At 42.0% G+C, this 25,489-nt stretch overlaps 1 protein-coding gene across 2 annotated transcripts in view; it reads right to left on the reverse strand.

Moving 5' to 3' along the window:
* Window positions 1-3,954: 3,954 nt before the first annotated feature.
* SLC44A1 (solute carrier family 44 member 1) overlaps window positions 3,955-25,489 on the reverse strand; it is an 81,994-nt gene continuing 60,459 nt past the window's right edge. The window contains exons 8-16 of one of the 2 annotated variants that reach the window (XM_077345385.1): window positions 24,638-24,777; window positions 22,963-23,149; window positions 22,422-22,587; window positions 17,679-17,835; window positions 16,746-16,829; window positions 14,267-14,404; window positions 13,151-13,387; window positions 10,517-10,594; window positions 3,955-7,408 (exon numbers count right to left, since the gene is read on the reverse strand). In XM_077345385.1, coding sequence (XP_077201500.1) covers window positions 7,385-7,408; window positions 10,517-10,594; window positions 13,151-13,387; window positions 14,267-14,404; window positions 16,746-16,829; window positions 17,679-17,835; window positions 22,422-22,587; window positions 22,963-23,149; window positions 24,638-24,777 — 1,211 coding nt within the window. In that variant the 3' untranslated portion in view covers window positions 3,955-7,384. The other variant, XM_077345384.1, reaches the window with a different exon arrangement.

Raw genomic sequence — 25,489 nt, forward strand, 5'->3', positions numbered from 1 at the left:
GTACTGAGAAGTTGGCAGTATATCTAATTCTCAGCACGACTACCTGGGCAGATACTTAAATTCAGAGACTGAGGCCACTTACAGAGAATACAGATCTTTCTACACACCTGAAAAATGCCCCAGGTTTGCAAAAGCGTCTGAAATCTTAACAAAGAAGGTATATTGAGGGAGTCAAGTTCCGCCAAATAATAGAAGATACACCTGTAAGCTTTATGAATATCTTCTGCCCCTAAATGTAGCACCGGCTGCTAGAGAAAGACCTGCAAAAGGGAGCTCCTCCACCAGGCATTTGGTTGGGGTCAACCAAAACTAGGACAGGAATTCAACAGTTGAGCTATAAAACAATTTCTCGAAGTTCAGAAGCTAGGAATATTAATTTTGAGGTCAATAAATAAGGAGGCTTCAACATCTCTGAGAACTTTTGGTTGATCCATGCATGCAAGAGGATGCTGGACTAGATGGATAATTGTTCTTATCTTCTGAAGGAGTTAGTTCTTATATGTTGCTTTTCTCTACCCGAAGGAGTCTCAAAGTGGCTTACAGTCGCCTTCCTTTTCCTCTCCCCACAACAGACACCCTGTGAGGGAGGTGAGGCTGAGAGAGCCCTGATATTACTGCTCAGTCAGAACAGCTTTATCAGTGCTGTGGCAAGTCCAAGGTCACCCAGCTGGCTGCATATGGAGGAGGAGAGGGAATCAAACCTGGCTTGCCAGAGTAGAAGTCTGCATTCCTAACTACTACACCAAGCTGGCTCTCTGGTGAGTCTCCTGCCAGCTGCCAACCTATCTTATGTTCATATGTAAACAGAAGAAGAGAAGGGAAAACTGTTTGGACTGAACCAGTTCAGACAGCATGTAAGAACCCACATGCCAGACTATTCTTCCCAAACAAAATTGTTTCTCCATATAGAAAACTTGCTGTGAGGGAGAAGAATTTGAACCTAAATGCCTCTTGGATGTGCAAGAATCCAAGTCATCAGGTTTTTTGTAGTAGTGTCCATTTGTTTTTTAAAATGGTGCACTCTGGCTTCACAGCCCCTTCGTTCTTTGTAAGAACGAGGCCAAAGTTTCCTGACTGAATCTGTCACCTGCGCGGGTACTTGATATACCACTCTGTTCCTAGGAACAGAGGAAAGAGCTGAGTGATTTCAACCTTGACAAATTGTAAACAAGAGACTTTCGAACTTAATAGAAGCCTCCTCAGGGTACCGTTGTACAAATTAGAAAGTGTTGAGACTTGAAAGAAATATAAATGGCACTGTCAGGGCTACGGGGACCCAACAGTGTCCAAGTCCGGAGGTAAAATTTGCCATCGTGCTGAATGTCGCCAATCATTTCAATGGGTTTTTCTGTGTCCACCGTTGGAATGTTAAAATATCTACTAGGCAGTATGTTAACAGGCATATTCAGGGTGGTTCCTGAGCTCTGTCATACCGCAGCATGACCAAGAGACTAAATCCATGGCGGAGCTGTAAAGATAAAGGCACAGGGCTAGGTGGATAGGAGTGGATATGTCTCTCGATGGCTCTCATTAAAGACCATTAAAACCCTTTCCCCCTGGCTCCAGCATCTTGCTTGAACTGTGCTGCAACCTGCACAAAATAGCTAGGTGGGCTTAATAAGAGCACTAACACAATATCCACCAGGCCTGCAGATCTGCAGTTTGCCAACTGAACACATGTAAACACATATAAACACATGTAAACTGAACACATGAACGCAGATCACAGAACGGTTTAAATGAGTCCTCCCCCACCCCCAGCCTGAACAAAGTCAGATGCCAAGAGGAAGTTCTTTTGCTTCATATTCAAATAGATCCGGAGTTTTGTCGGAGGGGCAAACTCTCCCTCATCTCCTATCGCCCCCAAACCTGCCTAGCTGGAGTAATCAACGGGAGGATGGAGGTTTCAGTGGTCCCAAAGATATCCTATTTATCAAGAAAAAAAGCTGAGACCATTAGGGATAGGGAGCACGGTATAGCCCAATATTGTCCGACCTAGGAAGAGAAGAAGGGCCAATGCTTGGGCAGGGGACCACCAAGGACATCTTTACAAAGGAAGACAATGGCAAATCACCTCAGTTGGGTCTTGATGTATGTTCACTAGTCCAGAAACGTGGACATTTTCCCAAAGCAAACAGCAATTCAACTTGACCACCTACAAAATCTCCTAATAGACAGACAGTGCCTAGACTCCTCCCCAACACTGGGTGGGCCAGCTGGAACCACAAAGTCTCAGCACACAGATATACATTTGACTATGTAGGATCCCTGCATGATAGAAGCCCTCCCCTTGTCCCCCTACCCGTCCTGATGGACATTTTGCAAGCTTGGTCTCCCCTTCCCCTCCCCCATTAACATTCACACTCTAACCCGGATAGCCCAGGCTAACTCGATCTTACAAGATCTCAGTATCTAAGCACAACCAGCCCTGGTTAGAGCCTGGATGGGAGATCGCCAAACAAATCTCAGGCTGCTAAACAAAGGCAGTCAAAACCCCTATGGAAGTCCATGGGGTTGCCACAAGTTAACAAAGACTGATGGCACTTTGTACCACGATTAGCATTTGTACAGGATTGCTTGTAGAAAAAGAGCCCTAGGGTCTGGTCTGATACGTTTACCAAACGGCCATTGCATATCTGCCTTCCAGAATACTTTGTGCATCAGCATCACCTCCAAAATGACATTTGACAATCAAAATGAATGTGTTTAGGAGTAGTTTGTTCCACAGCTTGGAGCCCCATCTGTATGCAGGAGGCCAGGTTGCTTGACTGATTAATTCAGCAGATTCTCACAACAGCCAAGGCCACATGAAACGCTCCCAGATAAATTAATCTCCCTTTATGTATAAAAGCGTTGCTTAAATCGGTTTGCAGTAAACAAAGGGGCAGGAAATTGCTCTGCTTGACTTGCTCCAGTTAATTAGACAATTGGGGGTATCGAAAGGAGTAAACACACACAGTGGATGAGAAGACGGAAGTTACCCTGCTGAGCAGGCAGCGACACACTGTCAAGTTCAGGTCTGAGTTGTTCAGATATTGCCAATTCCGTGTTTTGTGGTTTCCTGCCACCCTGAGCCTCGAGGGGCTTCTGATAGTGAAACCAAAAAACAAAATGAAATCTGTGTCACAGAATCTGAGAGCTGATTGAAAACAGATGAACAGACCATCTCACTGAGATGGATTCAGACTCCTCAATCCAGTTTGGACAAGCCTTTTGCACATGCGGGAAAACTGTCACTATTTCAGGCAGCAGGTGAGGATGAGATCCTCCTGCAGGGCAAATGACAGCTGGGAATGCGGGAAGAAGAAAGGCAATTTACAGACAGAAACAGGGCATGAGGGAAAGGGTTACGAGAAAACTCTCTCCCTAGCACAGCAGACTTGACCCAATTCTCTCTGCTTTTAACACGCAAAAACCCACCAGAAACCTGATCACTAGCTTCTCAGAAAAGGACATTCTCATCCAGGACTTTGCTCTGACTATTGGATAATATCTTTTCTTTTTTATTGCATGCTGTCACTAGATTTGATGATTTAATGTTTGATCAGGTTTTGCTGTTAGCTGCTTTGGTGGCTCCAAAGGCAGCCACAGTACAAATGACCAAAAAAAGTCCTCTCAACCCGGCAGATGATTGAAATTCTACAGGCTGTGTCTGGCAGGTTCTGGAAACTTTGCATGTGCTGGTGTACCTTCACAGTAAAAACATGAGAGCAACCAAACATGCCAAGATCCAGGCATCTGGGCACTAGTTCTTCCAGACTGCAGGAAGCACATTTATAGTGCTGTATGGAGGACACAGTCACCAGCATCTCCACCAGCCTGATGCCCACTGCTGTACTTGAACGATCAAGTTGCTTCTAGTATCAGATACCACCCCCACCCTCACCCCTGGCTGCCATCTTCACGTTTGCTGCCTCGAGGAAGCAATAGTCATTCAACTTTTTAAACACCATGTTAAGAAACCAAATTTATTTGTAAAACAAGACCTGTATATAAAAATGCTGCACAATCAAGTTATACAAAAATACAAAATTTTTGTTTCTGATTACAATTTCCCATTGCAAATTCAAAGCATCCCTCTCTGTCCAGGGCTCCTAGAAAGCAGGGGACATAACAAGCTTGACGAAACTGGCAAAACAGTCAAGTTTCGATGTCCTCCCGAGTTGGGCTGGATCCCAGCTTCCCACCTTGACTCCTGAAACGGAGGTTCGCTCCAGTTTCGGTGGAGCGGCCCACTTTGGTGGCCTGCCGTCGTCCTTCTTTTGGAATCCTACTTTTGCGGATTTTCCACCTGCTGAGCCCAAGTTTCATTCCATTGCTGATGTCAAATCGCAGCGACTTAAGCAACTGCACCTAAAGTCCAGTGCTGTGCCAGAGCGACTGCCCTTCCCTCTCCCCACGTATTAAGGCTCCTCTTAAATTCTCCTTCTAAATAGTCTTACAGTAACATGTAATATATACATTAAAAGAGACTTAAAGCAGTGCTCTAGTTTAAGCCTAGACTCTGCCTTGTTCCTGCTAACACACATGCGTTCGAACTGGGATTCACATCAACAGACCCAATGAATTGTCATGGCATTGATTTGTTTTGGTTAAGTGAAGTGGGTACATGGGCTCAAGTGTTAGCAGGAACGCAGGCTAATTAGTTTGCTAGTCTTAAAATGTACTTCCATAACTGGTTTTCTGCGACTGATCAAGGATTCTTTCTTTCTTATTTTGCATTACTTGTCCTGAATTTTATTGCAAGTCGTCTGAAACGATCAGGATGTCAGATGATTTATAAAAACGAAACTCGAAGCATTTAGTTACACGGCAAAGACCACCAATTAATGATTACAGAATGCTAGGTTTCCTTCAGCAGCAATTTTAAAGGTCTGATCCTTTCCAAGGAAGCACATAATCAAAACAGCCATTTATAAAAACACACTGGTGGCCATTCGGCTCTACTGCGCATCTCGGCACCTATTTTTGCAACCCTCCCACTAAGCTTATCTAGAACAGTAGCTCTTTTTCCTCCCAAAAAAGGTTCTCTTAAGGAGTGATCCAACCATTGAGGAATTACTTCTCTCTCTCTTTCTCTCTCCGCATTTGCATTTAGTGCAATAAAGTTTAAAAATTCTGCTCTGAAATATTTAACTTTACATTAACAAAAATAGTTCTTTTAAAAAAATTGTAACAAAAAGGAATATATCGCATAAACCGTTAAATTATTCTCTGCAATTACACTACAAGCATTTGCCATTACAACAAGCCAAACAATGGGAACATTAGCATTCATCATGTAGTAAGTTTCAGGAATGGAGAAAGGAATTTAACACATAATATGGACAAGTCCTTGTTGCTAGATAAAGGAAAATTACTCAACAGTAATAAAGTTCTACAAGAGGCCTTTGAGCAATCACCTTAATGTCAATTATGCCCTATCAAACTTTGGAAACTTCTGGAAAGCAATGTCAACCAAGCAAGACTTTGCTAGGTCTAGGTCTGATCTCTCTATGGCTTGAGCCATATGAATAGCAGATGTGATATTTGCTCCTGAGCTGTAGCACTTTAGAGACTAGGTGGGAAAGTATATGATTGTTCATATTTTTTTAAAAACCCACATCTCTGTGCACAGACAATCAGGGAGCAGTCTGAGCCCAGCCTTTCCCCTGATCAGCGATCTGTGTTCTCCAGAAAAGAGTAAGTTGGAAATAGTTCCAAGGCTGTTAATACAGCATTGTGATTTAACATATTTCTACTTGCATTTAATAAATGTCTTTAACAAAAAAAACCCAGTAATCTGTTTTATTTTATGCCCCAAAGTCAGACTGAGTTGGGGGGAAGGAAGTCAACCGACTGCGATTTAAATGTTATATCCAAACAAATTCAAAGGTTTATGTGAAAATTATTTCTGCTATAATAATAATATAATAGAGAGCCATTATAGCATAGTTCCTTACATGTTTAATGAAGAAAACCCCCCAAAGGCACTATAAACTATTGACACACTAATTTTAGCTTAAAGAACTGTATATGATATGCATTGCATGGGGCTGTCTACTCATCTATTCCAACAGAATGTAACTGTTCCATGGTGGTCATAGGTGTACCTCAGTTTTCCTTTCTAGGAACCTGGTATGCCTTAAATTCAGTTAGGGCTCTGCCCTTGTATCATTTGCTATTAAGAAAACAAAATAGTATGGCAACCCTCTCTTTATACAGCTTAATTCTTGAACAGTTAGAAAGCAAGAAAGGTCACAAATATTGCTTTCTGGAAGCTTCTGAAATGTTCAGATACACCAGGAGCAAGACTGAACAGAGGCCACTCTTAAGAACTGTTTTAGATGCTAAGGCAGTGACATTTTGAAAAGATGTTTACCTGCTCTTTCCCATTGAACTCCACTTATTACTGAATGTAGATTGCACACACAGCCAAAGAATGGTTCCAACAGTAAAGAAAAACACAAATGACTTACAGTACTTAATTTTTTTTGTATAGTTGTACAGGTTCCCACTTTACTTCCAGCATGTTTCCATGTAATCATGGATGAGCACTGATGGAATATATCTAAGGCTGAACTTCAAATGCCTGCTATTCAGCTGTTTCTCCCCCAACCCCACAAGAATTTGTGTAGTTCAAAAAGAACAACAATATGCAATGGACAATATTAAACATGAGGAGACAAAGAAAGTAACTCAGGGGGAAATTGCATATAAAACTCATCCTCTCATATGCCTACAGTACATCTTTCACAGATTCGGGGGCTCTCTCAATATCTAAATACCTGAGGAGTTGGTTAGTGTTTTTTAATGCATTAGGTACACATTGTCTAATGTGTTAATAAAGGGGAAAAATCAGGTGCACATAACTTGCTGGATTCTACTAGAATCCCACAGCCCAAAAAAAAGGGGGGGCAGCAAAATCTAAAATCATTAACGTATTGTTCATTCCACTTCTTTTAAAAAGAAGGATTTTTCCTCCCAGAACAGTCATTATCCATTAACTTTTTAAAGAGATATACTCATTAAAAATAACCGTAAGGGGAAGATACTTGACCCATTTATGCATTTCAAATCTGCATCCATACATGATTCCTTTTAAATATTATGGAATCCTCCTCCAAATTATGAAACTTCAATTGGATTAACAATCATAACATTGCCACGAACCACAATGATTAGTTTTAAAATGGAACAAAGATAAAAGTTGCTTGTAAAAGCCACCCGTATGAAAAGAGTACATGTTTCACAAAAATAATCATTAAAAAAGTATTAAATCCCTGTTCCTTTTCTCTGATTTTGGCTGCTTTTTAAATAATATATATAGATATATATATAGATAGCTAAGATAAGATAGATATTGTTCTGGAATGTCAATGGTTTCCATAATGGCTGACCAGTTTCAAGATGAACTTGTTCCAGAGGCCTAGAAAACAAGTCAGAAATAAAATTAGAAATATGTCAAAGAAAATTTGCATTTAGACCAATGTGCATTATAAAAAACAGCACAAATCTTTTTTTAAAAGTGATTCGTAAACAACCATTTTTCAAAAGGTAGGTAGTTCATATGTACTTCTGTTCTTTATCTACCCAAAGAGCCAAGATGCTAAGACTTATTCTGCACATTTTCAAAGGGCTGGCCAGTGAGATTTTGACCCCCAGACACACAAACTGTAATCACAAACTGCTTTGGGAGATCCTGTCCAGTCAGACACCAAACAACTTCAAACATAGAGCTTGTAGTTGTCCTGTTAATGAAAGTCTGTAAACTATAGTTTCTGTCATCTGAATTCACAAATCAGCTAGTTGAGTAGTACTGCCCCGTTTGGCTATTTGGCCACAGAAATGGTAACAAAGACCAAGTGTTCTCCCTTCTGGGAGAACGAAGGGTAACAAGAAGCAGACTAACCAGTGTTTGTGAACAAATTACGGTTTGTTTGGTCTGTTGATGGCACAAGCTATGATTTAAACAAACCACAGTTTATTCTGATGTAGGAATGCATCCTGGGCTCCAGTTTTGTGATCAGACAAAAATACATGGAAAGAATATTCCTAAAACTGAAAGAGGTAATATGTATGCCATGGTAGCATCATTTGGAAATGAGCCACCTGTTTTTATGCTTTGTCCATCACAATTTAACTGTTACATGCCTGAATAAGGTGTTATTTAGCACTCAAGTCAGACTGCTGGTTAAACTGCTAAAAATCAAGACAGCAACATACACTAACAAAGCACATCAAACTGAAGAGCTGTAAAGCCATGATCAGGCTGGTTTCATGTGAAGTCTGCTTACACAGCACAGAGGCAGCAACTCTGTATTTTAAATTGCTATGAGGTGGATTTGCACCATGCCTTGTTGCATGGTGACTATCATATGAATATATCGACAAAAATTTGTTCTTGCCAGGTCTGTTATGGTATTACTATTTTGTTGTTGTTCTTTGAAGACAGGATAAAAACTAAGATTAGATCCTACCAACTTTTTGCCTGGAGAAGGAGCGAGGAAGGCCCCCTTTTGATAACTGAAAAGACTATGCTGGGAATCTGTGTGGACAAAAGCCAAGAAGGATTAGGGCTGCAACAAGCTGAGTGAGATTGAATAGAAAAGCTGATAGGATCCAACCCTTAGATTTTACCATGCTGGGGAAACCTAATAGATCTGACTTTACCATTATCAAAGCTGTGTTGTTACAGGAAGACTGTATGAGATCACACAGAGTAAAGCTGTGGCTTCAAACTACAATGATCAGGTCCGCCCAGAGACATTTAGTATAAAACCAGAACATAGCAGTTTCTTCTGCATCAGGCCAAAGGTCCATCTAGTTTAGCACTGTTTCCAACTCAGCCAGATATTTCTCTTGAAAACACACAGGGACAGAACAGTAATAGCCGTTCCCTATTGTTTATCCCCCAACTATAACAGCCTCTGTTCAAAGAAGACCCATTAATTACTAGTAGCCTTAGACAGACATATCCACAAAATTTAATCCTAAACCACTCCTTAGTGGCTGTTCTACCATTCTGTAGCAATGTGTTGATTAGACATTAAAAGGAGCAACATGGCTTTTGTCTAGAACCTACTGCCAAATGACTTTATTTGACAGTCAACTCCTCATGTACGGAGATAGGATTGTTCTGTCCACTCTGTCCATACTATTGCTTGGTTTACAATCATTGGTGCTGATGTTACCCTCTCTTTTGAGTAATAATTAGTGGTTGCCCTAGCACTACATTCTGATTAGAGAATTTCCCCAGAAATGTCCATCCCTTACAAGCACTTTATCAGGTACACTGTTGGCATTTCTATGCTTGTTGCAGCCAGCATGTGCAGGCACTCTTGTACAGGAGACTCATGCCAGATCCATATCTGTGACTGCAGACATTTGCCCCATGTATTATATGAATGAGCCTATATGAATGTTAAGATTGTGGGAGGTGTGTGTGTGTGGGGGGGGAGAAGGACAGGAAAACATTGACAAGTTGAAGCTTCAGTAACACCATGAAACAATAATAAGATCTCATTTTCTTATATTGATTCCTGGCCTTCTCTTGTCCCCAGGAATTTGAAGTGTTATTAACTTGCATATTAAAAATACAGCCGAGAGGTGCATGAAACTGAGGGAGCCCAAATTACACACTTGTCTGGTAGATGCAATGTTAAGACACAAAAAGAATAATTGCAGAGAGAGAGAGAGAGAGAGAGAGGGAGGAAGAGAGAGAGAGGGAGGGAGGGAGAGAGAGAGAGAGAGAGAGAGAGAGAAATATAATTGATGACATTAGCAGGTTGAAAGGAGTAACTGTATCCACTTCATCAGTGGCTTGTGGAAATGGGATTTGGGAATTATCTATTAGGTTTCAAAAACAGGCTAAATAACAATAAATTAAACAGGACAGTGATGTGGGCTAGAGCCACTCCCAAGTATTTCTGAATACCCCCAACCAGAAAGAGCAGTGGACAGAGGAAGTTACTAACATACCAGCAAAAACTCATATTTGCCACTTTTTGCGTGGCAGGTTATAACTTCTACATGCTGTAACTGTGCCATCAACTAATACCCTAGCACTAGTCCACATTTATTCTTCTTCCACTGAGAAATGTGTCATGCCCTGGGACATGTCTGCTACAGAACCATAGTGATAAGAGACCATAGAAAAATACTTCTGGGCACTTGGGTTACTCATGTCTGACATTTTAGTCCTTCCTGATGTTCATTGTTTCCTTTCTGTATGCATGTAGCTGCTAGAGACTGTATTAAGTAACAACACTACTGATGCTCTCAGAGGTTACAAAAACATAGTAGAAGGAAGATACAGTTCCTTTCAGCTTACTTTTATGGGAGAAGGTCTCAGGTGTGAGAAAAACGCTGCCATCCAGGTGATAGGCAAGCTCACAAACAGAAAAAGCAGAATATCCTGAGTGACACAAACAACAAAGACTTCTCCTGAAGAAGCACAGTCAGTGAAGAGAGAAAGGGAGAGGAAGTACAGGTGAAACTCTTGAAAGGCAGCAACCACCTCTTCCCTTGGACCTACCATTGGTTTCAGCTCTCTGCTGTCAGCCCCGCCTCCCCTGCCTTCTTTCATTGCTTTTCTGCTGTTCTCCACAAACTCCTGCAAGACAAGTGAGAAAAGGTCATCACAGGCAATCTCTGGGACACTCTGGTGTGGTAAGCTCAAAGACTGAGGCAACAATCCTAAATGCTCCTGATACAGAGAAGTAACTCCAGTGGGACTGAACATTAAGGAAAACATGCTAAGGACACCAAGGGAAGCAAACGTAGGACCTAAATGATAAAGTATTTGGTTTCCATTTTGCCTCTACAAGCTGGTCTTCAGACAGAAACCTCCTCTTGGCCTCATGCCCCCACCTGCAACTGGAAGGTAGTGATCTATTTTACAGGGTTCTGAATCCTGTAACATTTCTATGGGGCTTTCAGTGTCATCATCACTCTTGGTCCTGAACGTATTCTAAGAAAAACAATATTGCCCTTACCTGTGTCCATCCAGTTGTCACTGTGTAGGCACATGTGAGTAATGCAAAGGCCATGCAAAACCAAAAAAGGGAAACCAAAACCCAACCTAACCAGAAAAGTTAGGAACCCAAAGGTTGAGCTATATAATAATATAACTTAGCCTTTTCAATTGAACGCGCCACAGAATATGGAGTGTGGTCCAAAGTAAGCTATGCGGATGATGTGGTGCTAACAGTTCTGGAGCCTCAAAAATCATGGCAATATGCAACGGAACGTGTAGAAGAATCTGGATCTTTCTCCAGATATAAAATTAGCAGGAAAAAAACAAAAATTCTGACTAAACCAATTCTGTAATGGTTGTATCTTCAGGCGGGGTAAGGGAGTCATGAATACGATTGAAGCCATTAGACTTAATAATGTCTAAGTGATGGCTCTTTGAAAGCAATTAGATAGAAATTGCGTGACCATAACTTTGTTAAATAGCGCCTTGTCTTCTAGCAAGAATATTTTAATTGTAACAGAATCAAGGGCCATTCCGCACAGAAGAAAAAGCCTTATGCCAACACAATGGCATAACGCTAAAAAAAAAAGTGCCTCCCGGAATTCCTCACCTGCTGGCTCCTCTGCTGCCATCTTGCGCTTCCTGGCATTTTGCATGCCAGCTTGAAATGGCAGAAGAGGAGAACGGGCTAGACAGGCGGCCAATCAAGACAGGCGGCCAATCACATTTCTCCCTCTTTTAAAGGGACCATGATGCCTGCTATTTTTTTAAATTGATTTATTTGTTTAAACTCATGTGTGTTTATTCATGGATGCATAGGTCTCCTTTCACTGCAAGCCCTGGAATTGATGGTGGACCCGTGATCTTTTTTATCCTCAGAACCATGGGCAATCAGTCCTGAGTGAGGGGTCCAATACACAGGTCGCCTGTGGCTGTTTTATCATCTAACCCAATGATTCCATGAATGGATCCAAGGTTTGTGACCATCCTGGATGGCACTGAGGAGGGTGGCAGCAAGGATGTTGTTGCCATGGTCTTAAAGGAGGCCACTGGGAAGCAGAAGATCTCAGGGTATGATCAGCAGTTATACTGAATACAGGCAGAGGGGAAGAAATGTGGCTGGAGACCGGTCTGTACACCAAGGGTGTACTGGAGTAGATATTTTTGCTGCCATTAAGTCAGGAGGCACAATCGGCCATGGCTTTTGGGGTGAACCTCTGGCAGATTTTACACACTGATGCATTGTGGCTCTCACCCAAACACAATGTGCAAATGGAGTGTTCATCTGTCTTTGTCATTTTTGTCAAGCAAGAAGAGAGCTTCTTAAAGATCGACATCTTCTCCTTCTTCTTGAGGAAAAAAAAAAGAAGCCAAAAACACATTCTGCTCCAACACTGGCAAAGAGAGAACTGAGGGCAAATGCAGGGCCCTTCCCTAAAGCACATGACCGTTAGGTGGGAAAATAGCTCCAATATTGCCAGTTGGTAGGGGTCATCCTGCTTTGTTGCTAAGCCAGCTAAAAAAAATCTTCAAGTAGCCAGCCTGTGTAATACCCATTTATACTTGCACAGGGCAACAACAATAAACCACTTCTTCTGTTTAAACATTCTGCATTAACAATCCCCCTTTTTATTCACTGTGACATCCCCAAGCGAGCAAATTCTGATGTGAAATAGCAGACTGTGATACTCTAAAGCTTGAGACTCCTTTGAGTTTCCATGGCACGATGAAAAGGCTGCCCTGCTTCTTTTGAAGATTAAAATTGGAACCCAAAAGTAACTTGCCTCTTCAGCAATGCAAAAAGATGCAGCAAAACACTGAGAAACCCCCTATGGGGTTGAGTTCCCAGTTCCCCTTTCTCAACATTATTTTCATGATACTTCACCACAGAAGCCAACAATTTCATTTCATTTTATTTCATTTACTGAAAACACTTGTTAGCCGCCTTCCTTCCTTCCCTCCCCCTGGAGTTCAAGCCAGATTGCAATATAGTAGGTATAAATCACATAAAACAGAATACATAATTAGGAAGCTTTCAAGCATTTCCCCATATTTTGTCTAACAAAAGAAAATGGCCTCCAAAACACTCCCAAGCATTGTAAACAAGTGCTACTGCTTTAAGTTTTTGATATTTCATGGTTCCCCAGACCCAGACACAGTATAGGCACAGACTTTATTTTTTGAAGGACATACCATGAGCACCTTATCCATGTAGAATTCCTTCCCAGGACTGCCATCATTATATTTCGTGTCAATGGCAAAACATAAGAAGAGGACATCCACGACCATTTCATAAATGGACAGAAAGCAGTGAGCGACCAGGAATGCAAACAGGCAGACGATGACGAGTGGCAGTACCCACACGGTGTAGTCCTGTTGGTAGTTCAGCAGCATGATCCCTGCCAGGCCTGTGCTGCATACTATTAGGACCTAACAAGCAAAGAGAGGAGACACAGAAGTGACTGCCAAAGGCCTCCTTGGCCCCAGGAGTCAATTGCTCGGAGAGCAGGAACTTCAGCACAAGCTGCTCAAATTGACAGTTCTCTTCAGATATGTAATTTAATCAGACTATTTCAACCAAACTGATTTATGCACTTCTTAGTGACTACAGGTGGAAATTTGGCTCAGGAAAAGGAATATTTAACACCGGTTTTAAAAGCCTGGTTTAGGTTTACAAATATTTCTCAATGGCAAAAAAGTTGAAAAAGGCGTAGGGAGTAGGTTTGTATGCATGCCATGATTCTGCAGGTAGAAAATTCCCTTTCCTGAGAATCTCCGCTTTCAGTTAAAGGTGGGGGAGCATGTTTTTAGCCCTTATCCTTACCATAAGCTGGCTCTAATATTTGTGCAAAGCCAGCCTGGGCAGCGCGCTGTCTGGGACATCTCCAGGTGTCCAGCCTGTGTTTGGGCCTGCGTGGGCCAATCCAGGTGCACCCGGCCCAGATTGAGCCAGCCCCTAGTGTGCCCGCCTCCAGAAGCCAGCTGCGATGCGCTCAGCCTGCCTTGCACCCAGATGCTGGCTGGCTGCCGTGGAGAGTGCCATGCCAGCCCAGCCAGCAACCAGTACAGTGGCTAAATAAGATTTTCAACAGTCAGTGGGTAACACCCAGTACCCTGCCTGGGACTCTTGCTCCTCCCCATGATTAACAGAATCAGAACAAATCATGTAAAAAATAATCTGAAGGAATTATGCAAATTTACTCAATCCAGTTTTGTTTTTTTGAAGAACTGAGTACACACCACTCTGAATGCATGTAAAGCAACAAATATTTGAAGAGAGTCCCCCAAGACTTTTAGACTCAAGCTTACCTTTCCTAAAAATAGCATGAAGTCTCCCACTGTGTTTATGGCAGCCACACGCAACGCATTCTCCACTAGTATCACAAAGGCATCCTTTGCTGAGGTGCAGAAGTTGGTGCTGTTGATAGCTGTGGCCGTATATGCATTCTAGGAAGTGGAGAATAAAACACACTTTCATTCTCTTCTACTCAAATCCAGCCTTTCCACAACCTTCCCAAAGAGTCAAAACATATCCCTCTACTTTTCCACAGCACAAATAGCACAGTGTTGTGCAAGTTTGATAAACAGAGCAAATAGGTATTCTAGATGAAACACGGAATAGAATTTCATGTCATCTGAACACAATGCAGATGAACTGCCCCCAATACAGCTGAACTGCACATTTCTGTACAAGCTATCTTATGCTGGAGGGGATGGTAAGAAGAAGGGGAAGAGGAAGATTCTTATATGCTGTTTTTCTCTACCTGAAGGTGCCTCAGAGTGGCTTACATTCAACTTCCCTTCCCTCTCCCCGCAACAGACACCCTGTGAAGTAGGTGAGGCTGAGAGAGCCCTGATATTACTGCTAGGTCAGAACAGCTTTATCAGTGCTCTAGTGAACCCAAAGTTCCCCAGCTGGCTACATGTGGGGGAGTGCAGACTCGAACGCGGCATGCCAGATTAGAAGTCCGCACTCCTAACCACGAGACCAAGCAGGAAACTCCTTCTTTACAGTATATATCAAGATATGCATGGTGTATAAGACAAGCATTTCTACTCAAAATACTTTAGAAGTATGCAGAAAAGGATAACTTTGCTAGACATCCAGATCTCAAATTATCTTACAGCTTACTATCTAGCAACCCAATTCCTGATGCAGAGCACGGGAGAATCACATTTTGATGCATTTAATAGGATTTCTTAAATACCCGCCTCCAATGACTAGCACAGCTCTGAAAAACATGATTTCCATTTGACCAAATTTGAGCCAGGAAGGAGTTGCCCCAATGATGTTAGCTGCGGGGTGCCTGATGCATACCGCTCTGAGGTACACTAAATAAAAACCAATAAATTACATGAAGAATCTGAATGTAAAAATACAAAACAACAAAAAAGACTTTAGATGGGAAGAACACAGAACTCTTCCTCTGAATTAACAGGGAGTCCCTCCTCAAATCAGAATTTGTAATCTACCAACCCAAACTGTTTGTCAATAGCCAAAGATTCAATACACCTCTGCTCTCTTGTCCTGGATTTGCTAGCATATTTGTTTGGTGGGTTGCATTCACTTCATGGGGAAGCTCAGGAATTTATTCTGATGTCTGAAAATGATCTGGTAATATTTTGCGACCTCCTCGTGTTTCAAAACCCTACCAAAAAGGGGCTTGAGATTTTGCCTTACAACACTAATTCTGACTGAATTAGACTACCCCCTTAGCTCGTGTGGGTTATATCTGGCAAATGACCTGTTCCTGCCGCTGGCAGTGTTACAGCATAGAAATTTCCAAATATTTGAAACTTCAACTGTGTAATGGAATGCGCATCCAGGCGTCATTAGTCCATGTTGGCAAGTTATTCCTCCCTTCCAAATCCTAACATTTTGTGCCTTGCTATAACTACGTGATAATGTTTTACATCTATCTAATGCTTGCATAAGTTGCCTTCAGCTAATGCTAAGGTCGCATTGCATGTTAACTTCATGCAAGTGGATTCAAGAAGCCAATGGTAACAAGATTGCCCCAGTTAAGAAAAGAGCACTACCACATAAGACTGAATTAACATCCAGGGCATAAAACAGGAGGCATTAAGGTATTTTAACCATCCTACATTTCTGATGGCACAGTAAGACCGTACACGTTGGGTCCTGATCTTTTCTTTTTAATCTAAATCGGAATGGAGAGCAAAACATTTTACTAAAACAGCCAAGAACAAATATATCTGAGAAACTGAACACAGAAGAGCACCATTAAAGAAAGCCACTCCGAAGATACAAGGATTAGAATGAGTTCTAGCAAAAAGGGGAAAACTATTAAAGGTAAAACAGCACTCAGAGGAAATCTTTTACAAACAGACATGGCTATTGTCAGCCCACAGCAATTCACAGCAGACTTCTCTCAAGACAATTATGGATGTTCATTTTCTAAAACACGTGATGCTTAAATACACACACAAAATAAAGCTAAACATTTCACTCTGGTTACAATACTGTGATAGGCTCTGCTTAGCCACTGCACACATCTGATTCCATGCTGAAGCATGACTGCATCACTTACGGCTTCTCATCCAAAACATTAGATTTGTTCTCAGTTACAGCCAAGGAACCTCTGAAAGATTATGAAGCACCTTAATTTCTCCAAAGGACTATATCTGGAGCAATAAATGAATCTGAACGTTGGCAAACTAATGGGAATGTCAAGGGGAAATATTTCATCCTCTGCTTGAAAGATGATTTCCAAAAGAGGCAGAACTGGCCCACCTCTGAAAAAAGACAAGTTATTTGAAATCTTACCTGATTTAAGTAAGTCAGGCACTTTTCTAGACACCAAAGGCAGCAAATGCAGGCTTTCAGAATACATCGAGCACAGGCATTTTCCTAGGAGGAGAAGAGTTACAGAAGAAAGAGTCAAGGGTCAAGCAAAAACTAAAGGGCCTGAGCACTAGGACACAAGACTCTTAAACAGCAGGCTGCTTGAAGTGCAGCTCTCCCCTTGGCACATGCAGTTCCTTGTACAGGGTTCAGAACCCATTTTCAATTTTATGCTCCCTGCAGCTCGACAGCTACATAGGGAGTCGAGCCACACATGCGGACCAGCTGTCTTTTCTCACCAGGTAATCCCTCCTGTGGAGAGAACCATACAGGAAAAAACATCAACACAAAACCAGGCTACACACGGAGACAGCTGGCAGCTCTTCTATGACAGCGGTGGCTGCAAAAATGACTGCTGTGTCTTGCTGGAAGTCTAGCTGTATTGCCTGTATTACAGTAAAGCATCTTCTCTCAAACTCAAACGTGAAAAACTGTGTGGAGGCCAAAAACAAAAGTGGCTGGTTTTGTGTGAATTGGCCTACATATCACTATGGTCTAGATCTGTGGGTCATCTAGCCTAGAGCCTGGCCTCTGGTGGCATTGCACAACTCTTGTTTCCTGAATAAAATATTTGCAACCCAGCCATCACCCAAGAAAAACTGCCTATCAGGAGCAACCGTGTGTGTGTGTGTGTGTGTGTGTGTGTGTGTGAAGGGCTGCCACAGCAAAGATTCCATGGAAGCCTACCCATCTAATTTCTAAGAAGTCTTAAAGGAAGGAAGGAAAAGAAAATTCTTTATCTTTTGTTTTTAAGTTTACCTTTCCTACATTTTCAAGCATTCTGGCCACACCTTTCAAATCCAATTCCTATTCAAATTCTTTTGATTGCTTATACAGTAAAGTGTTTCCTCTTACTTTTCCTTTGACTTGGGTATGAATATACATGAGGATCATCCTTGGAATCTTCACCAAAGTAATAATAAAAGATCCTTTAGCCACAGTTCCCAGGTGGTAACAGATCAGTCGATTGACAGATGCCAAAATAGGTGTGAATGGCAGATTCCTTTTTTCTCTATGGAGAAATTTTTTAAACAAACAGTGAGAAGCATCAGAAGATTATTCAAGGGTCATCTTAAATTAAGACTGGCCCTACTTTCTGGGGTGGTCAGTTCTGCAACTGTTTAGCCCCTTGACAAAGGCTGCTCTGCAGCAAGCCCTAGAGACCAAGAACACTTTCTAAAGCATGAGGAAGCTGAAAATGAAAAAAATCACAATTAATATGTAAAAAATGACTTAGCAATATTGCTGGAAGAGGTTTGGGGATGGAAAAGGAATTGTGGGAGAAGAACCTGAATCCCAATGTATGTGAGTGGTTAGAGGACCTTACTTGTCTACCACCACCCACAGTCAGATTCCATGTCGCAGTGTTGCCACCACTGGGGTGATCTTGAATATAGGGGACCCTTTGAAGTCACCTGGGTTGACAAGTATTTGTGTGTATTTACGGGCTTCTACATTTCCATGGGACAAGCCTCCTCTCCTTCTCTGTTGCATGCATCTCTAGACTGGTCCACTGGTTAAGGGGGGGGGGACCACCTATAACCCAGTCCAGTCTCTCTATTATAGATCAAATGTTAAAAGTGCTATTTTTCTTATCTCACACTCTCTCACACACACATAGAAGGGGGGGGAGTTAAAATTTTAGAAAAACATAAAACAGAAATATACCTTCTTGCTAGTTAAACATTTACAGCATCTAGCTTGTATCCTCTAAGAGGCAGGAGCTTGACAGTTCCTGTTCTGTCAGCTAGCTGCTGATGGATGGACCTAACAAGGGGACAGCTGGCAATTGGCTTCCCCATATCCTATTTGTAAGTGACTCTGGGGAGGTGGGATGTCTGTTCTTATCTAATAGTAAAGCAGGGTTCCAATTCAAAATTTATACCTACAAAAATTTGGCCAGTGAGGTATTCCATAGAGCCAGGTGTGGTTTGTACCCAGTATTTTGGGGACTGTGAGAAAGAGAGGTGAGAGATGTAAAGAACAGCGAAGCCTCTCCTTTGGTCTTCTCTGGCTTGACCAGATCCTTGTGACATGCTGAAGATGTTAAAATCTCTATAATCCTAGAGTGCAGGGTAACTATCACACTCAGGAGAATGAAGTTTGGTTTTACTTTTATTTATTTATTAGATCAAAAAAAAAAAAATCAATCAAGATCAATCAAGATCAATCAAGGCAAGCTGGATGTGGTTAAACAAGAAATGGGAAGACTGAACATCGACATTTTAGGAATCAGTGAACTAAAATGGACAGGAATGGGTGAATTTAATTCAGATGACCATCAGGTATACTACTGTGGAAAAGAATCTCGCAGAAGAAATGGAGTAGCCTTCATAATCAATAAGAGAGTAGGAAAAGCAGTCTTGGGATACAATCCCCAAAATGACAGAATGATCTCAGTTCGAATCCAAGGCAAACCATTCAACATCACAGTGATCCAGGTCTACGCCCCAACCACTGCTGCTGAAGAGGATGAAGTTGATCAGTTCTATGAAGCCCTACAACACCTTCTAGAAGCAACGCCCAAAAATGATGTGCTTATCATCATGGGGGATTGGAATGCTAAAGTAGGAAGCCAAAAGATAACCGGGATAACAGGCAAGTTTGGCCTTGGAGTACAAAATGAAGCAGGACACAGGCTGGTAGAATTTTGTCAAGAGAATACAATGGTCATAGCAAACACTCTTTTCCAGCAACCCAAGAGACGACTCTACACATGGACATCACCAGACGGTCAACACAGAAATCAGATTGACTATGTGCTCTGCAGCCAAAGATGGAAAAGTTCTATCCAGTCAATAAAAACAAGACCAGGAGCTGATTGTGGTTCAGATCATGAGCTTCTTGTTGCAAAATTTAGGCTTAAATTGAAGAAAGTAGGGAAAAGCACTAGGCCACTCAGGTATGAACTAAATCATATCCCCGACGAATACACAGTGGAGGTGACAAATAGATTTAAGGAATTAGATCTGATAGACAGAGTGCCTGAAGAACTATGGACGGAGGTTCGCAACATTGTACAAGAGGTAGCAACTAAAACCATCCCAAAGAAAAAGAAATGCAAGAAATCAAAATGGCTGTCTGAGGAAGCTTTACAAATAGCTAAGGAGAGAAGGGAAGTGAAAGGCAAGGGAGAAAGAGAAAGATACACCCAATTGAATGCAGAATTCCAGAGAAAAGCTAGAAGAGATAAGAATGCCTTCTTAAATGAACAGTGCAAACAAATAGAAGAAAACAATAGAATGGGGAGGACCAGAGATCTTTTCAAGAAAATTGGAGATATGAAGAGAACGTTTCATGCAAAGATGGGTATGATAAGGGACCGAAATGGTAGGGACCTCACAGAAGCAGAAGAGATTAAACAAAGGTGGCAAAATTATACAGAAGAACTATACAAGAGCGAGCTTAACATCCCTGATGACCACAATGGGGTAGTTACTGACCTGGAGCCAGACATCCTGGAATGTGAAATCAAATGGGCCTTAGGAAGTCTGAGCAACAATAAAGCTAGTGGTGGTGACAGCATTCCAGTTGAACTATTCAAAATCTTAAAGGACGATGCAGTAAAAGTGCTACACTCAATATGCCAGCAAATTTGGAAAACTCAACAATGGCCACAGGATTGGAAAAGGTCAGTTTACATTCCAATCCCAAAGAAGGGCAATGCCAAAGAATGTTCAAACTACCGCACCATTGCACTAATTTCTCATGCTAGCAAAGTTATGCTCAAAATCCTACAAGCTAGGCTCCAGCAATATGTGGACCGAGAACTTCCAGAAGTACAGGCAGGATTTCGAAGAGGCAGAGGAACTAGAGATCAAATTGCCAACATACGCTGGATCATGGAGAAAGCTAGGGAGTACCAGAAGAACGTCTACTTCTGCTTCATTGATTATGCTAAAGCCTTTGATTGTGTGGAGCACAACAAATTGTGGCAAGTTCTTAAAGAGATGGGAATACCAGAGCATCTTATTTGTCTCTTGAGAAATTTATATGCAGGTCAAGAAGCAACAGTGAGAACTGAACATGGAATCACTGACTGGTTCAAAATTGAGAAAGGAGTTCGGCAAGGCTGTATACTGTCGCCTTGCCTATTTAACTTTTATGCAGAGCACATCATGAGAAATGCGGGATTAGAGGAGTCACAAATTGGGATCAAGATTGCAGGGAGAAATATCAACAACCTCAGATATGCAGATGATACCACTCTAATGGCAGAAAGTGAAGAGGAACTAAAGAGCCTGTTGATGCGGGTGAAGGAGGAGAGTGCAAAAGTTGGCTTGAAACTCAACATCAAGAAAACAAAGATCATGGCATCCGGCCCTCTCAATTCCTGGCAAATAGAAGGGGAAGAAATGGAGATAGTGACAGATTTTATTTTCCTGGGCTCCAAGATCACTGCAGATGGGGACTGCAGCAAAGAAATTAAAAGACGCTTGCTTCTGGGGAGGAAAGCTATGGCAAATCTAGACAGCATCCTAAAAAGCAGAGACATCACCCTGCCAACAAAAGTGCGTTTAGTCAAGGCTATGGTCTTCCCAGTTGCAATGTATGGCTGCGAAAGTTGGACCATAAGGAAGGCCGAGCGTCAAAGAATTGAGGCTTTTGAACTCTGGTGCTGGAGAAGACTCTTGCGAGTCCCTTGGACTGCAAGGCGAACAAACCGGTCAGTCCTAGAGGAGATCAGCCCTGACTGCTCTTTAGAAGGCCAGATCCTGAAGATGAAACTCAAATATTTTGGCCACCTCATGAGAAGGAAGGACTCTCTGGAGAAGAGCCTAATGCTGGGAGCGATTGAGGGCAAAAGAAGAAGGGGACGACAGAGAATGAGGTGGCTGGATGGAGTCACTGAAGCAGTAGGTGCAAACTTAAATGGACTCCGGGGAATGGTAGAGGACAGGAAGGCCTGGAGGATCATTGTCCATGGGGTCGCGATGGGTCGGACACGACTTCGCACATAACAACAACAACAATTTATTAGATCAGCTAAGATCCACACAGAAAACTGTCTTTTCTATCTTAAGACTAGTGTTACTGTCATGAAATGTTTTATCTGCCACAGTATTAGCTGCTTTTATGTGTCTCCTTGTTTGGTTGGCCTTTATAGATCACATCACGGTAATCCCCTGTTGGCTTTGCAAGCGCTCCAAAGCCCACTTCATTAGCAAGAAAGTATTTCCATTTCACACAATCCAATCTTTCGGATGTGTTTTGGCAGCAAAACAAAGGAGCTAACACAAATAAATAGAAATCACAAAAACAAGGCAAACCAAATTAATCAATCGATTATAATTCAAAACAACGCAGGCTTCGTAGAAGGTCTGCAATTGGTTTTTGAATATTGCACCTTTTAAAAAGAGAGTACCTGTTACAGGTTACGGTTAATAGTGGCCGATCCTTTGTTTTGGAAGCATCTTTACAAAGATTTCATAAACAGTCGGAGACAAAGCATCATAGGCTTTTGGTAATCTGCACATTTCACTGCTCTGCCTTTCAGCTTTGTCTTCTCATCTCATTATATGCACAGTTCCTATCCCCAGTCCTTTTGAGAGTTTAACAGCCCAGCCTCTCGCCATTCAGCTGCCCCAGAGCTCTCACCTTGTAAAATAATATGTCACAACAGCTCCTGCTACAGTCATCTGCTGACAGGCGAGAATAAATTCACTGATCCAAACTAGCCCCACAATGTGGTACCACCACATGTATCTCTGGAGGCCTGCAGCCCGGTACTCGACAAAACCTTGTTCATTTCCTACGGGGCTACCTAGAATCAGAAACAAGGAGGCGTTTGAAATATTCATTCTGCAATACCACGGCTGCCAAAGAAATAACATTCGCAGGTTGGGAAGGGCTTATTGTTTTTAACAAGGCAGTTCTTTTTGCTGCAGTTATGCTGCTGCCATTCTGGCGCTTCCCACAGACACCCGGATTCAGTTCTCAATCAGAACATCAATCAAAATCAGCCTTCGTAAATTCTCAAGAAAGCCCTATGCATTCATTTTCCACACAGTCTTAAATGATTATTGTAAAGCAGGCTTTCAAATTGCCATATTTCATTTAATTTAACAAATGAAGGCACAGTGATATTTTTCTGACTTTACAAAAAAGGAAACCAAGAAATTATATAGAAGCTACATACCAGTGGTACCTAGGAAGAGCAAAACCATGATCCAGTAGATCCAAAAGAGTATGAGGGCAAAGAAAGTCCAAAATGGCTGGAAGACGAGAAGCGGCAGGTGAATGAAGACCTTGCCAGCCACGTGGAACAAGGCAATGGTGAGAGCTACTCGTTTGCGCATAACCAATATTATCAATAGTAAGATAACCTGTGAAAGGAAGAAAATACATGTTATAATTTTAAATGAATTTTATCAACCGCGGAGTCCCCTGCAGGCTAAACACAGAAAAGAGGCTTCTCATCAACAATATTTGGTGTGGGAATTCAATACAAAATGTACATGTCTTCAAGCCACCTAAACACACAACCATTCTATGCATTAAAATGGGGTCCTTGGGCCCTTTCCACATAGGTACATATAAGAATACAATCAGCTGTGCACTTCAGATGGGAACACTGCCAATCCCAGTTACTGAATCTAAATCATACCATGAGTTTATAGAATCATAGAGTTGGAAGGGGCCATACAGGCCATCTAGTCCAACCCCCTGCTCAACGCAGGATCAGCCGACATGCTGTCTGAAGCTCTGACCATGAGGCTGGGAGTTCGATCCCAGCAGCTGGCTCAAGGTTGACTCAGCCCTCCATCCTTTTGAGGTGGGTAAAATGAGGGCCCAGCTTGCTGGGGAGTAAAACGGTAATGACTGGGGAAGGGAATGGCAAACCATCCTGTATTGAGTCTGCCAAGAAAACGCTAGAGGGCATCACCCCAAGGGTCAGACATGACTCAGCGCTTGCACAGGGGATACCTTTACCTTTACCTTTACTATTTCTAACAGATGCTCGAGTTAGTTAAGAACACAAACAAAAAGGGGATTAAAAAAAACCACAGCTGTTTTACTTATTTAAAACATATGTGCCACTTTAGAGACCTGTGACAATGTTGTGTGGTTATGGCCGGGGTACCATAAGGGAAACTACTGTCATGGCTGAGAGCAGGTTCATCTTAGGGAGGGGCTTACTTTTATTGATAATGATTGTTTGTGGTGATACTAGGTGGTGAAAATGTTATCCTGCCAGACAGGCATCGTTTACCCAGCCAGGAATGAAAGCATGGACTTCTTTGATGCATTAGCACCTGTCTATTGGCTGAATGAGCTCTGGCTGGTCCAGGCTGTCAGAACCCAAGACCCAGATTGGGTAAACTCTTTTTTGCAAACGTGGGATGGAGAACTGAGAAGCAGCTTTCTGGGTATATGTGACTATGGAGGAAGTACAACCATGCAAAAGACTGCGTTCTCCTTAGGCATAAAATATTGAATCTTCCAATGGAAAGGGCAAATCAGATGTTCAGGTTAGGTTAGAAATTTCTCTGTTTTACATTTATTGTATTATACAGCACCATAGTTTCGTAGACAGTATATTCTCCAGTGTTATGCTAGTAGAACAAAGCTTATGCATGTTAAGCACAAAGGTTCATTTTCCAAAGGGCAACTTCACATGTCATGTCTTCTACACAGACTTTATCTGCGCACATCACTGTATGTGCATGCCCATATGTTTAGAAAGTTGTGCTTCAAGGCAGCAACTTTCAAAGCACTGGTATGCACAGTAAAATAGGCACAAAGAGGTATGCTTTCCCCTCCCCCTTCCCCATACCAGCAAGCTTTAATTCAACAGCCACTGAATTACTTACTGTGAGGACTGTAGCTGCAATGGCATAGATCAGGAGGGCCTGACGATTGTCTTTGGCTATTTGAAGCTGATCAACAGTAAGAGTGTCACTGGGAGACATTCGCTGTTTCGCATACAACCACCACAATACTCCTGTGCCGCCTGAGAAGAATATATACAGTATTTGTTATTTCACAGCGGATATGCTGCATCATTTTAGGGAAATGCGCCCTTTCTTTTTTTTACCAGGTTAGATCTGGATGTTTGATTTCATGTAAGACCTAAGGATGGAATGATGCTCTGGCTCCCCAGCAGGCAGCTGATCAAAGACGGCACTTCTTTACAGAGTTTCTTAAAGAAATATGTCACTTCTCAATAATCAGAAAGTACCCAGGAAAAGGCAGAAGTAATTGCCTTAGCAATCAAATGCAGGAGAAAGGGCATATTGTCTCCTATATGGTAAACTAGCAGTTGCCTTTTTCTTACCATTCTCTCTTTGATGACATTGGCCAACAAGTCCAAGTTTTGCATTTTACCCAGAGAGAAAATAAGAGAGGTTACAGCAAGGTCTTTTTCACTAGAGAGTGGTCTCTGGAACTCTGCCAAGGGAGGAACAGTTCATCTCCCGCAGGTATATTATTTAATCCCCACCTGAAATTTTCTTGGTTACGTGATAACTTGGTTGGAGGCAAGGAGCTATTTAAAGCAACAGACAATAATTTTAGTTCTCAATATTGTCTTTAAAAGAAAATATACTTTAAAAAAAAGTATGCTGCCATGGTGGAAACAGCTACTGAAAAATTCTGAAAATATCTTTCTTCACGAACACACAAGTAAGAGTAACAATATTACCTGATCTGTAATTACCAGATTG

The sequence above is a fragment of the Paroedura picta genome, chromosome 7 (assembly GCF_049243985.1).
Source record: "Paroedura picta isolate Pp20150507F chromosome 7, Ppicta_v3.0, whole genome shotgun sequence".
NCBI lineage: Eukaryota > Metazoa > Chordata > Lepidosauria > Squamata > Gekkonidae > Paroedura > Paroedura picta.